The sequence below is a fragment of the Artemia sp. Qi Xiang Cuo genome, unplaced genomic scaffold, assembly GCF_049724085.1.
Source record: "Artemia sp. Qi Xiang Cuo unplaced genomic scaffold, ASM4972408v1 HiC_scaffold_22, whole genome shotgun sequence".
NCBI lineage: Eukaryota > Metazoa > Arthropoda > Branchiopoda > Anostraca > Artemiidae > Artemia > Artemia sp. Qi Xiang Cuo.
This window is the reverse complement of record NW_028297431.1, coordinates 1,308,462-1,324,475: the sequence shown is the minus strand read 5'-3', so window position 1 is coordinate 1,324,475 and position 16,014 is coordinate 1,308,462. Positions and strand designations below refer to the sequence as shown.

The following is a 16,014-nucleotide window of genomic DNA, read 5'->3' as shown; positions in this document are numbered from 1 at the left end:
CAATTTACAATAAATTAAAAAATTAAAGGATTCAAGTAAAATTTTTCTTCAGTTTAAATTAAGATCATCTGATCTCACTTTTAATGAAAATTAGCTCAGTAGATAAGCTAAGTCAATCTCTAAGCAGAGAATTCTTGCCGAATCTAATTGGTGAATAGTAAGCATTTTGTTAGCAGTTAGCAGTTAGCATAGGAACATCAAGCATTTTTAGGTTTTTCCTGTACTATCATTCTGCTTTTTATTTTATAGGAAGCGCGATACTGTGGTATAGAGTGTCAGCAACTTGATTGGCCAATTCATAAAAAGTTTTGCCGTGAGCGCCGTAGAACAATGCCCCAACTAGAGCGCCTTCCTGAAAGATAATTTTGAAAGTGTGTGAATGGAAACGTGAGGCATTTTTGTGTTTAAATCATTTCCCAATTAATTTTGATAGTGCCTAAACAATTATGTAAAACTAAAAGTGTATTTCTAATTTATCGTGGATTTCACCATTTCAATTTTAGACATTTGAAGAAACCGACGGAAATCTTTAACAGGAATGTTTTACGTAACATAGAAATGATACAAATTACTTAGAATAAGATGAATCAGATGGATTGGATTTTTTTAGATGCATCTTTTAAACATACCTTGACTGTAGATGAAATTTATAATAGCAAAAGTATTTTATGTAATAACTTTTGGGAAGCTCATAGGCATTAAAACTCTTTCATAAAAACCATAGTCTTAGTACTAATAAATCTGTGAGTTTGACCCATAGGGTTAAGACGTACGATAGAAGGCCAAATAACATATGTAACTAGATTTTGTCTTATCTAACAACGTTTTATTCCCGCGATCAGTTCTATCTATGCTTGTTTTATTATTGCCAAGATTAGAAGTCAAATATCGACTCTGTATATATTTAGTATCTCTAAGGTTAGGTTATATGGTCTGAAGTCCACTGTTCCATTTTTTCAAATGAGATAAAACAAATTCACAGACCCTCCTGGTGCAGACAGTGGCTATCTGAACTACGTTAAAGGGTGCTACTACAAAAAGAGTTTGGGAACCTCAATCTTGAATGCTCTAAGAGTTTCTAATTGACTCGATATTAAATAACAGTTTTCTAATTCCATTTAAGCACCTTGAGGCTATTTAAAAAAGTAAGAGTTGTTATTAAAAAAGAAAATTTAAAATAAAAATGTTAAAAAAACTTGTCAATGTATCGACAATTAAATATGTGAAAACAGTTTTTTTTTTGTGCCTATAGGATGTAGACGTCATGCCTTTTGGCTCCTGCCGAGTCTTATATATAATTGTAGTATAAAACACCTAATAGTTTTTGTAAAAAAAATAGCATTATTGTGTAAATTTCAGTATCACTGACGCTCTGTCCAAGGCATCAATTGGGAGGGGGAAGTGTGGTCGAGGGGGTGTTTTGTGTTGTGCTTAAAGTTTCTTAAAGGCCGATACGTAACGAGGTTTTACTAATACCAATATTTAGCTGCTGCAAATGTAAGTCAATCAGATTTTTTGTGAAACTTTCTTATTGGCTGAAAAATTCCAACTGGCTCATAGCAGCGCGAGGTGTTCGGCATTAGTCAAATCTCATTATGAACGGTCCTTACCATAGAATGACGGAATGCTCCACGAGTAAGTGAATGTTAGATGATTACAAAATTCGATTCAACTCCACAAATGATGCTGGATGTCTAAGATATCGTTTCTCAACCTCAGGGTTGGGATCCCATAGACATGAGGTCGCAGTCAATAAGAAAGAGTTAAATACTACTACTACTACTAACAATTCACCGCAGCACTAAGCCGCCTGAGGCCAACACAGCTACGCGCGCTCCTCCTACATCCCAATCTATTCAAAGCCTCCCTTTTTACACCCACCCCAGACGAGGATGACCTGTTTTCCGTTTATCCCTACACGGTTAGCCGAAAAGAACAAGCTGTCATCCTTCATCCGCACAACGTACCCTAGCCATCTCAACCTTTCTTTCATTATAGCCCTAGAGAGCGGTATTGAACCACATTTTCCGGACAGCCTATTCTTTGACATACGGTCAGTCAGCCGGGTACCCAGAACAATCCTAAAGCAATTTCTCTGGAAAACATCTAGCAAATCTTCATCCGCTTTTCGAAGCGCCCATGCTTCAGAGCCATATTTGACTACTGTCATCACTGTAGCTTCTAATATTCTAATCTTGGTTTGCAGACTTATCTTCCTATTCTTCCAAACTTTTTTAATTGTGAAAAAACACCCAGAGCCTTTGCTATTAGTAGATTTTAATGAAATGTACATTACATATGCTAAAATGATAACTTACATTAATTAATTATCACGTATCAATCAATAGTTAACAACTGGACATTTCTAGTAAAACAAATGATTAGACTCCAAGTGCTTTTATTATTCGGATGTTGTGAGATTACTGACTTTACATTATATCTGTTTGAAATGTGACAACCTTAGAAAGGTTGAGAAACGATGATCTAAAGGACTTTATTACTTACCCCTAAAACTGGATCATACACTAATAACCGGCTCATGCGTTTAGAAATATTTTGAAAACATGGGGGGGGGCACAAACGCGACAAAAGAGTATGGGAATCCCAGCCGGTATTTCGTTTTTGGTACACAATATTGTGTTTTTTTCACTCTTACGTAAAATGTATGTAATGTTAAGTTATAAGATAATATAGAATTTGCATTTGAAAGCAACTATTATAGGAAAAAGAAATTCTGAACTAACTTCTTGTCAAAACTACAAATCACGACGAAACTACAATCACGTTAAAACTATCAATCAAACTTACAATGTGTAGGTATAGTAATCAGAAGCATGGGCGTAGTCAGCATATTGTCTAGGGGGGGGCAGTCGATAGTGTGATGGAGGGCCTTTTATCAACTTCTTTTCCAACCATCTGCTTTTTCAGCAATATATAATTTATATTTGTAGGTCTAGGGGGGCAGCTGCCCCCCCTGCCCCCCTCCCTACGCCCCTGATCAGAAGATCAGTAAACAAAAAAAGGGGGGCTAAAAAAACGTGGTACTTGTCTATGTTGGTGCCAAGGGTGTAATTTTTAGGCATTTTGATGAAAAAAAACCGGAAACTCTAGGAACTAAGTTTCAAACCTTTCTTGGCTACCCTCGAGGTAGAAACTGACTCATCTTCAGTGGCGTCATTTCACAAAAATTAGGAGGAGGGGGGAGGAATGTAATTTCTCAAGAGCCATAGGAGACAATTTTGCTGTTTTGTTTTTTAATGAAAAGAAAAATAAAAAAGGGTATGTCAAAATCTAGGGGAGAGGCAAAAGATCTAAGGGGGCAAATGCTCCCCGCCCCAATTGATGCCACTCTACACCTTTGCGCGGCTGTGCCTCGGGCGGGTGTGTGCTACGATAAATTGTTATTTTATTCATTTTTTTTTTATCTGGGAGGACTGTATTAAATTGTATCCCCGCTGACATGGTGGTACCCTTCTGCTAGCGACGCGGCCCACCCACCGCGCCCACTAGAACAATTTTCTGGACTTGGGGGGGGGAGCACTAGATAAGAAGTATACGAAAAATAAAATATCTCATTTAGATTATCATTATGAATTACATTCAATAATTTGCTGTTTTAGAGCACTCTACTTACTCAATACATTCCAGGTTTCTAAATTGTGCGTGTGCTACGTAAGTGCATAATTTCTAAAGACCAAAGATAGTGTTCGAGTTTATTGGTGATTAACGCTAGCTTGTGCTGTGTTTTTAAACTCCGTGACTGACATGAATGATCAGTAACACTTCAAGTGAAATACCTGCCGATAGTAATAATTGAGTATACCGATGAGTTGAATTTTTATGCAGTAATTAGTGCTACAGTATTTTGTATAGAGCTTTTGTATACAGTATTTGTTACCCAGTATTAAAAAAATTAAATTCATTCATGAATATGCAAGGCTGTATTCAGGGGGGAGTAGGGTGGTTTGATTTGACACCCCTCCCTAGATTCTCTAAAAAAGACACTTGTTTTAAGAATAACCAGTGTCCAGAACACATTAAAACAAGTTCGCGGGGAATCTTGCAATGGATAGCGAAGGCTTGTACAATAGTGTTAGCTAGAAAATCTTTGAAAACATCGCATCAGATTGAAAAGCTGAGTAAAGAGGACGCCTCCCCCTAGAATTAAGCAGTTTATCAGCCCGTAAATAGATCTATGTCGCATTCACATTGTTTGTCATGTCCAGATATTACATTAGCATCTTTTCTAAGGGATTTAGTGTAATTTTTTTTTAAATCTTGATAAAAAAATATAAAAAAGTTTTGTTATTTGAATTACCCTGCAATCTAAAATTATGCAACCGACATACAAAAAAAAAAAAACCAAAAAAAAAAAAAAAAAGCGACAGTCATTTGAATTCTGATTAGTGATTCGCATATAATCATAACAGAATCTTTTTTTTTTTTTTTTTTTTTTTTTTTTTTTTTTTACTGAGAGTCAGTAGGAGTAATATTAACAAATTTTTACTCAGGACAATGAAGAATAGTAACTCCAGTATGTCAGCTACTCCCCGACCCTCTAAATAATAGCAATTCGAAGCAAACAGAAACTATTCGTGTGTAAAAAGTTGAAAGCGACACCCCCCCCCCCCGCTCATGAGCGTACAGCAATCATTCTCTCTAGCAGACTTTTATGTCAGTCACCAACGTATTTTTACCTATTTTAGCTATTTAGTGTATTGAGACTATATTTGATATATTTCTACTCAGTGCTATAAGTGTGTTATTATCTCGATTTGTATATTTAAATGATATAGACTGCTTCTTTATATAAACTTGAAATATATTTATATGCAACACAACCTGCGTTCAATTCTAAATTAATATATGCTTGGATTTTAGTGACTTCCTTTTCATATACTTTTATCGGGGGGGGTTTCGGAACACCCTAGGGAAGGGGAGGAACCATAATTACGGTAGGGGGGTGGGAAGGGGGTCACTGATAAAATTTTGTATTCACATTGGTATTTTTGTCCCTCCACCCCTGTAATTAATACAATGTTTGACTTCGTGGGAACAAGATCCCCCAATCACCTATTGGATCCGCCCATGTGCTAGGGATGAGGATAAGAAAGGCCATGGTACAGGGGCTAAAAATGTAGAACGTTGAGGATAAAAATTAAAAGAAACAAACAAAACTGAGGAAGTTAATTGCCGTGGTTTTAATACCAACTAATTTCATTGGAAAATAATAGCCGAGAAAACTTTATTTACATTCCTTTAGGGATAGCTTTCAGAATGGTAAAGTGATTCCAGCTTGAGTGTTTTGACACTTCTTTATTTTCTGTGAGAAGGGGAGTAGGGGTGGAGTAAATGAAAACTTAATAGTCAAACATTTATATCTTAATAATAAATTTTTTCCCAAGTTGTCATTAGAGCGTCAAAGAAATTCAACAAATAAAATGAAAAGAGATACGCTAAAAGTGTGAAATTTTATTTTCTGCTAAATTTAATTTATAGCCTACTAATTAAATTGAAAAAAAAAACGAAAAAGTTTCGTCAGAAAATCCTTAAGTATAACTTCCAGGATAAAAAAGTAATTCTGACCTCTGTATTTTTTCATGTTATTTTGATACCCGTGTGCATTTTCGGGGAAAGATGGGAATAAATTAAAGACTGCATAGGAAGTGAACATTCAAGCCTTTTTCTTAGTATACTTTCTCCGGAGTTGATATTAACCAATACTGAGACTGTCAAAAAGGCTTTTTAGTAGCCAATTCGCCCAAGTCCTTAAGAAAATGGCAAATTACGGTTCGGGTCGGCTTTTTTAACTTTTCGACTTTATACGTCAACTCCTTGCAAGACTTTTGAGATAGGCTACTCGAAATTGTTACAAAATAGTATTGACGTGGCAACTAACTCAGTGTTCTGGAAGCATACGCTTAACTCTGGAAAAATTTCATCATGGCTGCCATCAGAGTCTAGGCGTAGGGAGAAATTCGTCAGTCCTTCATACCAATCACCTCATTTCGGCGCTTGTACGGCAGAATTATTAGCAGAAACTTTAACTTGTGGTCAATTGCCACCTGAAACTAGCTCCCCGTAGAAGTGATGCTCAAAATACCATTAGTAAATTACTTAAGAGGAGTTCCAAACAGTTCATATAGCAAAAAAAGGTAATTAGTAAGCATAGTGAGGATTACTACTGGCGTTTACTGTTGCATTACTGCGGCCTAAAATACCGTTTATGAATTCCTTAAGAGAAGTTTTATCCAGTTGATGCGATAAAAATTGAGGTAGTTAGTAAGATTAGTGATGGTTACTAATTGCGTTTAGAGTGTAAAAAAGGTGGTTAGTAAGACTAGTGATAATTACTACTGGTGTTTTCTGCGGCATTACTAGGGCCTTAAACACCATTAGTAAATTCCTTAAGAGGAGTACGACACGGTTGATGCGGTAAGTTCAAGTTCATTTAATTTCTCATTAAATCACTACAAGACAAAATAACACTTTTACAATATGAATCAATGGAAAACAAATATTTACAGGGGGTGCCTACACAGTGAGTTATACTCGAAAACAGGCACCCTAAAAAAAATAAAAGAAATAACAATAATAATAATAACAAATAATGAAAAGATATGATAATACACTAGATGTACTGGGAAGAAAATGAGACACCACACTGAACCCTCATTCCACACCTCAAATCAATAAAATACCACATAATTAAATATTTATCAACAATAGCACCGGCCAACATGACTTCAAATAAATGAATAGTTATCTATAATTACTTATTAGATATAATTGAATTTAGTTTTAGAAACTGGAATAGAAAAACACGAATCTATATTACTTTCATAAATATTCCAGAACTTTATTATTGAATTTTTAGGAGAAAATCTGGATCTTTCAATTCGGATTCTAGGGCAAGGTAATTTGGCTGAACTTCTTCTTAAACAATAATTATTCTGGACGAAAAAAACTAAAGAGAAGTTAATAGAATTTAAAGCCAATGGTAATAATTCTTTTATTTGTTTTAGTCTGAAAAGGACACAATGTGCAGTAAGGACTAGATCAACTGGCAATATTCTTAAAAATGTATAAAGGCTCTTAGTAGGGGATTTATCGGGGAGGGAAGATGGGGAATCCATCAACGTTTACTAAAAGCCAGTCTCCATTTGGCAGATTCTGCAAATCTGCACCGCCAATCTGCAAATTTTCTTTCAATGGAGACTTCTTTTCCGGCTCCGTATTGGCAGTTTGCAGATATTGCAACCTTCGACTTTGCTTTTTCGCAAGATGGCAGAATGAAAGAATCTACAAAATGGAGACTGGCTTTATGGGGGGAGTTCGACACTCATTTAGTTAAAGCTATCGTTTCTAAATTTAGGGGGCTGTGACCCACTTCCGTGTCCTAGGGGCATCGAGACCCTTGAGACTATAGGTCGTAGTTTATACTACAAAAGTCTCTCGCTACCTAGAAAAAAGTGGATCGAGAACGAGGCTGGCCAGCACGGCGGCTCGGGGTTTTTTTGGGGGGGCGATTAGGAAGGGGGTTATTTTGGATTAGATGGGAAAAACACCCGAACAATTAGAGATAGAACAAGAGACATTATAAATTTTTCTTGGTTTTAATACCAGACAATTAGCTTCGGCTCGGTGGAAAAATACATTGCAGCTATTTTTCAGACTTTATTTTCGAGATGGCCATAAATTTATTTTCCCAATAAACTTTTATTTTATAAACGAACTGAAATAATAGTTACCAATTCTGAGTCAGTGTCAGATGGTATTTTTGTTTCAATAGGCAGTTTTTTTTCTAAGCGCAATTTTTAACTTTTGGATACTATGGGCCATGGTTCGCTCTTTACTAGGTTTTAGCTAATGCTGCAACCATGACAGGCGATCGGACGGGTTTTGAAGCTCATTGAAGTTTCTCGACAATAAAAAAGACAATTATGGCAAACACTTGTCTTAGAATTCGCTTTTAACCCCCTTATATGTCAATGTAAACAAATAGATGCCTGATAGAATTTTTAGTGAAAGCTCCCCAATGCTATAAATAATAATCTTTCAGCGACATTTCCTCAGTCTGAATTTTAAGTTTCATGCAATTGCATTAAGACAATGAAAATTTTTTGTTTTATTATTGTATATTTTATTAATTTGTATGAAATATTTGGTTGTGGACCAGGACGAGGTGGAAGGAATAGGGTTCCAAAGAAGCTTATACCCCTAGTTTTTAAACAATATGTACCAAATATGTCTGAAAATACACTCGGAGCCAGCCAAAAGAGTGAGGGCAGAATCAACAGAGATGATCCTCGGTTTAAAGACCTTTTGCTGAATTAAAATTTGTATATCATATTCAAGGATGAAGAAGTTTCCAACGCTGATATTTATATGACACCGTTAAATGACCGAAAATAATTTTAATTAACAGTGTATTAATTTTATTTGGGGCATGGGGGCACCGGTCCTTTATAGCCCCAGTTTTGTCCCCCCCCCCTCAGCTTAAATAATTTTTATTAAAAAATCATTTCAAATATAAAATTAGACTGAAAAATTTAAGAATCAACATACACTGCTCAGTTTTCTTTTGTGCATATTTCCTGTTATATGAATGTTATGTGACCCAATGGCTCAATGTTGGGACTACCATTTTTGCGCCTATATTTTTTTTTCTGATTAACTCTTGGCCTTGAAAAATCTCAATGAAAAATTGCAGTTAAAGCTTATTTTGCATGATTTTCTTAAAACTTTGAGCGATATAAAATCAAACAATAAAAAAAGTGTCGATTAAATAAATTAATATAAGATAAATACAGATTTTAAATTACAAGCTTTTCAAAATCATAAACATGTCAATATTTGACCTTGTTATTTGGTTCTACTTTTCAGTGATTAAATGATGTTTTTTTTAAATTAGATTAAATGGAAAATTTAAAAATTAAAATTAAAATAAATAGTTGAATATTTGATTGGGATGCCTCTAATGCGTGTTTTTTTTAGGATTTAAAAAAACTAATTTTTAGACTGACAAGGCCCGTGTGTATTATCAGTTGTTATAAAAGAACATGGACAAAAAGTCAAACTTTGCGTATAGAGCGAGGCTTTGAGGAGGGAGTATCTCCCCTCATATGCAGTATGATTTCTTTTTTATTTAAGTTTCAAAATTGCTCTCTAGATTTAGTTGAAAATAACTTGTTTTTGGAAATTTATCATCGTTTTTCAATACTGCTTGAAAACCTACCTCTTTTATATTTTTACCCTTCGTCTCCCCCCGACCTGACGCACGTACCACGTCCGCCGGTGTCAAACCTCCCCCCCCCCCCTGATAAATCCATCCCTGCTGAAAATTCCGCCTATAAATTTTCTTCTGGACCCTTTCGCCAAGAAATTCACTTTAGTCTACTTTCATTTGAAAAAACTTGTTTTCTTTTTAATTTCTAATGTATTTTCGAATCATGGCGGAAAAACCTCTATATGGGAAATTTTTCTTGGAAATTCCATCCTCCCAATGGATAGTTTTCCTCGCAGAAAATTCGCCCATGAATAATTTCTCCAGTGAAAAATTCCTTAATGGAATGTTTGTCCTGCGAAAATTCCCTCCCTCCCATGAAAAAATCACCCAGACAATTTTAACATTTCTGAAAATTTTCCCTGGACAATTTCTCTGGAACATCTTTAGATGTAAAATTGAATCAGCGAAGAGAAAATAAGATCAATGTCGAGTTCCGAAAAATTTTCCCTTTAAAATTTCCCCTTGTAAGTTCATCCCCAGAAACTTCCCTGTCCATGAAAAATTCTCCCTATGGAAAATACCCCCTCCCAAAACATGTATGCCTTCTTCCAAATAACAAAAATACTATATTTCAACAATAGGCAAAACACATAGTTTATAGCCCTTCCCCAGGGTACTGTGAAGGATCTTGAAAATTTAACCGGAAAATTTCCTAATGAAAAATTGAACCGACAAAGAGAAAGTAGGAACAATTTCGTATAGTTCTGGTAAATTCTCTCATGTAAAATTGCCCTTTGTAAGTTCATACCTGGAAACTTCCCACCCCATGGAAAATTCTCCCCGCAGAAAATACTCCTCCAAAAATGTATGTTTACTTACAAATAAAAATACTATACGTAGACAACAGGCAAAATTAATAACGTACAGTGCTTCCGCAGGATATGTGGGGCTCTGTCTTCTCTAGAGGCATAGTTATTTGATCTTTCAGATATAGTGAACAAAATGTATATCTAAAAATTTTGATCGGATAACTTCAGGGAAAAAGGGTATGGGGGCGGGTGTTAGTTCCCCTCCAATATTTTTGTCACTTTGAAGGGGCACTAGGGCTTTTAATTTTCGGTCGAACGAGCCCCCTCGTGATATTCTCGGACAATTGGTTTGATACGATCACCCTGGCGAAAAAAAACCAACAAATGAACACTTATCCGTGATCTTCCTCCTGACAAAAAAATCTACGTTTTTGCAGATCGAGGTTTGAACCTTTATAGTAGGGCTCCACAACATGATGAATTTAATGGTGAGCTATTCATTAATATTCCATGACTTTTTGTGGATGTTTCTCCCTTATTTGAAAATCAAGCAAATTTTCCCAGGCTTTTGATGGTTTGATGGGAACCTTCTTTTGATGGGAACATTAAACTTAATAAATTTTAAGTACTTTGAATCAGCATAATAAGCCAATTTTCTTATGTATATATTGTTATCAAAACCCCTTATTTTAAAGTTTCGGCTACTATTGGGTCAAGTCACTCCTTATTTACAGGTTGTTACCTCCAGCTGTTTGATTAGCTTGCCAGCCTTGGAACTAATCACCTTGTTACACCTTGTACACGTATTTTTGAGACTCATATTACGAGACTTCCACGACTTAACTGGATTAGTGTTTCTTGGAACTAAAGATTCCCCATTGAAAAGCTGCAGAGCCTTTATAGTTTTGGTTGCTGCCGAAGCATGCATTGTATTGACTACTAAAACTTCAGAATATATGCCCAAAAAATAGCTTGATTTTGTCATGGCTGAATCACAGGGACTGTCACGGAACTTGCATCTACTGATGCAGATTTAGTAGCCGAAAGGCCAAATCTACATCTCTCTATTGTACTATCAACTTGGAGAAGATTGTCAGTGGAAATAAATATTCTTATTAAATTTAGATCAAGATATGTGGCATTTCTATTTTGAATCTCTCCTACAGGACGTTCACCGGTAAATAGCAGAAAAATCTGAGAATACTATAAAAAAAATATTGGTTTTCGATATTTACGTTCGATATTCGATATCGATATTTGTTCCGATATATCGATAAATCAATGTCAACATTGATTTTCTCACATCACTTGAAGAACTTATATATGAGATATATCTTTTTAAAAAGTTAGTGAGCATCCATCTATGATGTTGCTTTAACAAGTTAAAACTGAAAAAAAAAAGAAAAAAATGTGATACATCAGTTTATAAAAACAAAAAAATTAAATGTCATTGTTGTTAAGGATAAGTAAATATAAGGTACAATTATTTATTTTTTTAACATTCTGATTCCAGTGGTACACTTTTCATTTTGGTCTGACCTCATTTTTTAGGGGATTCAGGCTTTTTTCGAAATCACCATAAATTGGTTTTCGCCATAAGTTTTACTTTTAAGTCAAACCGGAATAATAATTCAATACCTGAACACGTGTCAGATGTGAACCTTGTTTTCACTAGACATTTAAAACAAATTTTTAAACTTTTATTTACAATGGTTTGTGGTTCGCTCTTTACTCGGTTGCATGTCATGCTGCAACCATGATTGTGCCAATATAAGGAGGCGAACCCTAGTAGATAAAAAAGCTAGGAAAAGGCTTTTCAGCCCGAGAATGCCCGATAAAACAGACCAAGCCCTGAAGTATTGGCGGGTTTATCAAAATCCCATGCAAATGCTATGTCGTTTACAAGACTATAATTTCCTTAAGGGATGTTACTCTTCAAGCGGAAATGGTTTTGGCCACAAGCTCTCCGGTCTTGCGAGTTAGCCAAATGCAGAGGCATTTTCAAATAAATCCGGATCTTATACCCTTTCGCCGCTGTCCTCCAGTAGAGGATCCTCCTGAGACGGTGTTTTGTGTTAAAATACAATATAAACCATTATCAGGAGTATTTTTTATAACTTACGAGACATTTTCACACACTTGTGGCCTTTACTGAGTGTAAATTTGAATTAAAGAGTGTAAATTTAAATTAATTTGAATTAACCTCCTGAATTAATGACCCCTGGTCGAGGGTGTCCCATATTCTATGGACTCCTAGAGACGAGGATCCCCCTTTGTTCGTGCTTCTCATGGAGGTACTTGCATATGTCTAGGGTGTTCTTCACCATATGGGAACGTGTTGAGTAGTCTGGAGGAAGCCACTATTGATCAGTAGAGTCAGCACTAGTACTCAGTGCTACTCCCCCATGGTGAAAAAAGAAGAAAAATTACTGAAATTCAAGGCTTTTATGTATAAATAGAGCAAAAAATATTTCCCAGGGCAAAAATATGCTTTCTTTTCGAGGTTTGGTATTCTAATGCTGGATTTATGTTACAGAGATGCACAGAAAAGCTAAATATACTTGCCATATTAGTGATGAATCAGTGGCCAGGTGTCAAAGTTCGAGTTATAGAAGGATGGGACGAGGAAGGTCTACATTTGCCGAACTCGTTGCACTATGAAGGCAGGGCAGTTGATATTACCACATCAGACAGGGACAGATCCAAGTATGGAATGCTTGCTCGACTAGCAGTGAAGGCAGGGTTTGACTGGGTCCACTATGAATCCAAAGGTCATGTTCACGCATCTGTAAAGTCTAGTAAGTGTCACAGCTCCATATATGTCTGTTAAGTTTAATTTGTTACAAAACAACCATTTATTATAATGAATCAACACAGTTTTGTAGTGTTCGATTTTTTTTCTATGACTCCTATAACTCTGAGACATTTTTAGGTTTTATAAATTTGATTAATTTTGCTCTTTACACAATTACATAATTAAGTGTAAATTCAAACACAATTTTTTCTTTTAGTTATTTCAACATTATAAAGTTCTTAGGGAAAAACTCAGCTTTGCCAATGTTATCACGTTTACAATGCTGTTCATCTGTAAAAAAAAATATAAAAAATCATACATTAGCAATCTAAGGGTTGTGTGCAGGATTTTTCTTTCTTTGGATGATAGTATTAAGGTTGTAAGCACCACAGATGGGACAACGGGACGAAGATCCTGGAAGTACATCGTATAACTCTACCAAACACGATATATTTAGGCTAAAAGTTGTATACAATACTAAACTATATCGTATAAACCTATCCAGTTTTTGATACCTGTATTTATGTAGGTCAATTATCCTATTTATGGTTTTCGCTCAATATAACTAAGTCTTCAAGGCTGTTGGATTTGAATATTCAGAGAAAATCAGATGATAATAATAAGAATATTTCTTTATTCGGATTGAATGGATTAAAATTGCTTACCAACTAAAGCTAAGTCTGAAATAATGTTGACTCCCACAACACGTGGTATAAATGCCAGAATAGGATTAGAATATATTCATCCTTCACAAGTCAATTGATTCAATTGACCTAGCTTAACTTCTTGGCTGTGGTCAGCATAATACACAAGTACCAAGTAAGGAGTAAAGACAATATAAAAATTGTTAAGTTTTGGAGTATGCTTAAAGTTGAAACTTATATAGTCCTAAGCACCAAAAAAAGAATTTTAATATAGAAATCTAGAACAATCCTTAGAAATCAAGAACAATCCAGTAGTGAGGTGGATATATATTTGAAGCACCAAGGACCCCAACCAACCCGGACCAGAGCCATCAAGGACACCAACCACCAAGGAGCCCAACCACCTGGGACACCAACCTCCAAGGACCCAATACCCCTCCTCCAACTTGTTGGCCAATTCTCTCATTTTTATTATTTTTTATAAGGTTTTTTTATGTTTTGTATCAATTGTTTTTTATAATCTTTTTTAACATAGAAATATTTTCAACTTTTTACATAACTTAAAAAGACATGAAATATAATTAACAAGAAAAAATCACATTTAATGTTTTCGAAATACAAAACGAGATATAAATAGTTGTTCGCTGTGGTTTTTATTATTAGAAAAGTTGCTATTAGAAAAAAATTTGAATAATAAAGTTGGAACTAGTAAAGTCGTACACAATCTAGTCAATCGTTTTTTGGAGAAATGTCTTGACAATAATTATTTAAACTTCCGAAGAGAGTGAAATTTGAGGGGATGCTTACTCCTGCATTTTAGGAATTTTTTTCATGTAGGTATGTAGGGATCTCATGAAAATAATTATTTAAATTTAAGACTCAAAGCCAATACCTAATGTAAAAGATAAAGTGTAAACTAATAAAGTTGTATAAGTTTTAGACAATCTTTGTATAGCTTTTAGTCAATTTTTTTTTAGGGATCTCATGACAAAAATTATTTAAATTTCAAACTCGTAGCCAATACCTTTTGAGACAGATAACACAGTATTGGAGTTTGCATAAAGTTGAAACTACTAAAAGGGTTTACAGTTAAGACAATAATTTTTTAGGTAAATTTGAGGGGATGGAGATTTAAGTTTTAGGTCTTTTTTCTATGGAGGAATGGCTTGACAATAATTATTTAAATTTCAAACTCCTAGCCAATACTTTTTGAAAAGGATGAGAGAGAAAAAATTCCAATACACGATTCAGGGATACAATCCAACAGACAGACACTTGGATAAGCAATGACCCACTCTAGACACACAGGCTTAGAGAGTTAGAGAGACAAAAACGCATACAAACACAAATTCAATATGCAAACCAAAAAAGACAGGCACTGGGACAAGCAAACACCGGACCCAACACACAGGCTTAAAGAGTGAGAGACACAAAAATGAATACAAACACATAAATTCAGACATACAAACCGACAAAAAAAGGCATTGGGACAAGTAAACACCCATCCAGACACAAAGGCAAAGAGAGTGAGAGAGACACACACATACAAACACCGAAATTCAAACATGCAAACTGACACGGACAAGCACTGGAAGAAGCAAACACCCACCCAGACGTGCATGGTTAGAGAGTAAAAGAGACAAAAACAAATCTTATTTAATATATTGTTATATATTGATATTATAATATACAAACACATATATTCAAACATTCAATCTGATCAAGAAATTCACTGCGGATATCAAACACCCATCCGGACACAAAGGTCCATAGAGTGAGAGAGACAAGACAACACATACGAATCAGACATACACCTTGACAAAGACATGTACTGGTACAAGAACACACCCACACATACACCCAGTAAAATATAGTCATATCAACAAAACCAATGTCAATACATAATTCAGACACTCAAACAAAAAAAGACAGGCATGGGTCCAAGAACCCCCCCCCCCCCGTGGACCCAATGCTTAATTACTAAACGAGAGAGAAAGTAACACGAACACATGAATTCAGACATGTAAACTGACAAAGACAGGCATTGGGAGAAGCAAACACCCGCCAAGACAAATGGGCTTAGAGAGTGAGAGAGAAAAAACACACATACAAACACACAATTCAGAGATAGAAACAGGCAAAGATAAACACTAGGCCAAGCAAACGACTGCCCATTTGCACAGGCTTAGAGAGTTGGAGAGACAATAACGCATACAAAGTAATAGATTCAGACATGCAAAATGACAAACAAATGCACTGGGACAAGCAAACATCTGCCCAGACACACACTCGCAAAAAGTGAGATAGAAACAACACATAACAAAATAGAAATACTGACAATCACCACTAAATTGACAGTAACTGTTAAAAAAAAACAACAGATCAGACACAGGAAAAGATAGTGAGAAAGAAAAAAAAACAATAAAAACGAACCAAATCTTAATTATACAACAGAAAAAGACACGTGCTTTACCAATCACACGACTACCAAACTTTACATAAACATGCACTTGGGCACTAAAACACCCACCCATACAC

General features: G+C 35.3%; 1 protein-coding gene and 1 pseudogene across 1 annotated transcript in view; both read left to right on the top strand.

The window, feature by feature from the left end:
- Nucleotides 1-363, top strand: part of LOC148939035 (tiggy-winkle hedgehog protein-like) — a 6,330-nt gene extending 5,967 nt beyond the window's left edge. The window contains exon 3 of the mRNA XM_089107345.1: nt 250-363. Within this exon, the coding sequence (XP_088963471.1) occupies nt 250-363 (114 nt within the window). The remainder of the gene's footprint in view (nt 1-249) is intronic.
- Nucleotides 364-8,112: 7,749 nt separating this feature from the next.
- LOC148939034 (sonic hedgehog protein-like) overlaps nt 8,113-16,014 on the top strand; it is a 36,727-nt pseudogene continuing 28,825 nt past the window's right edge.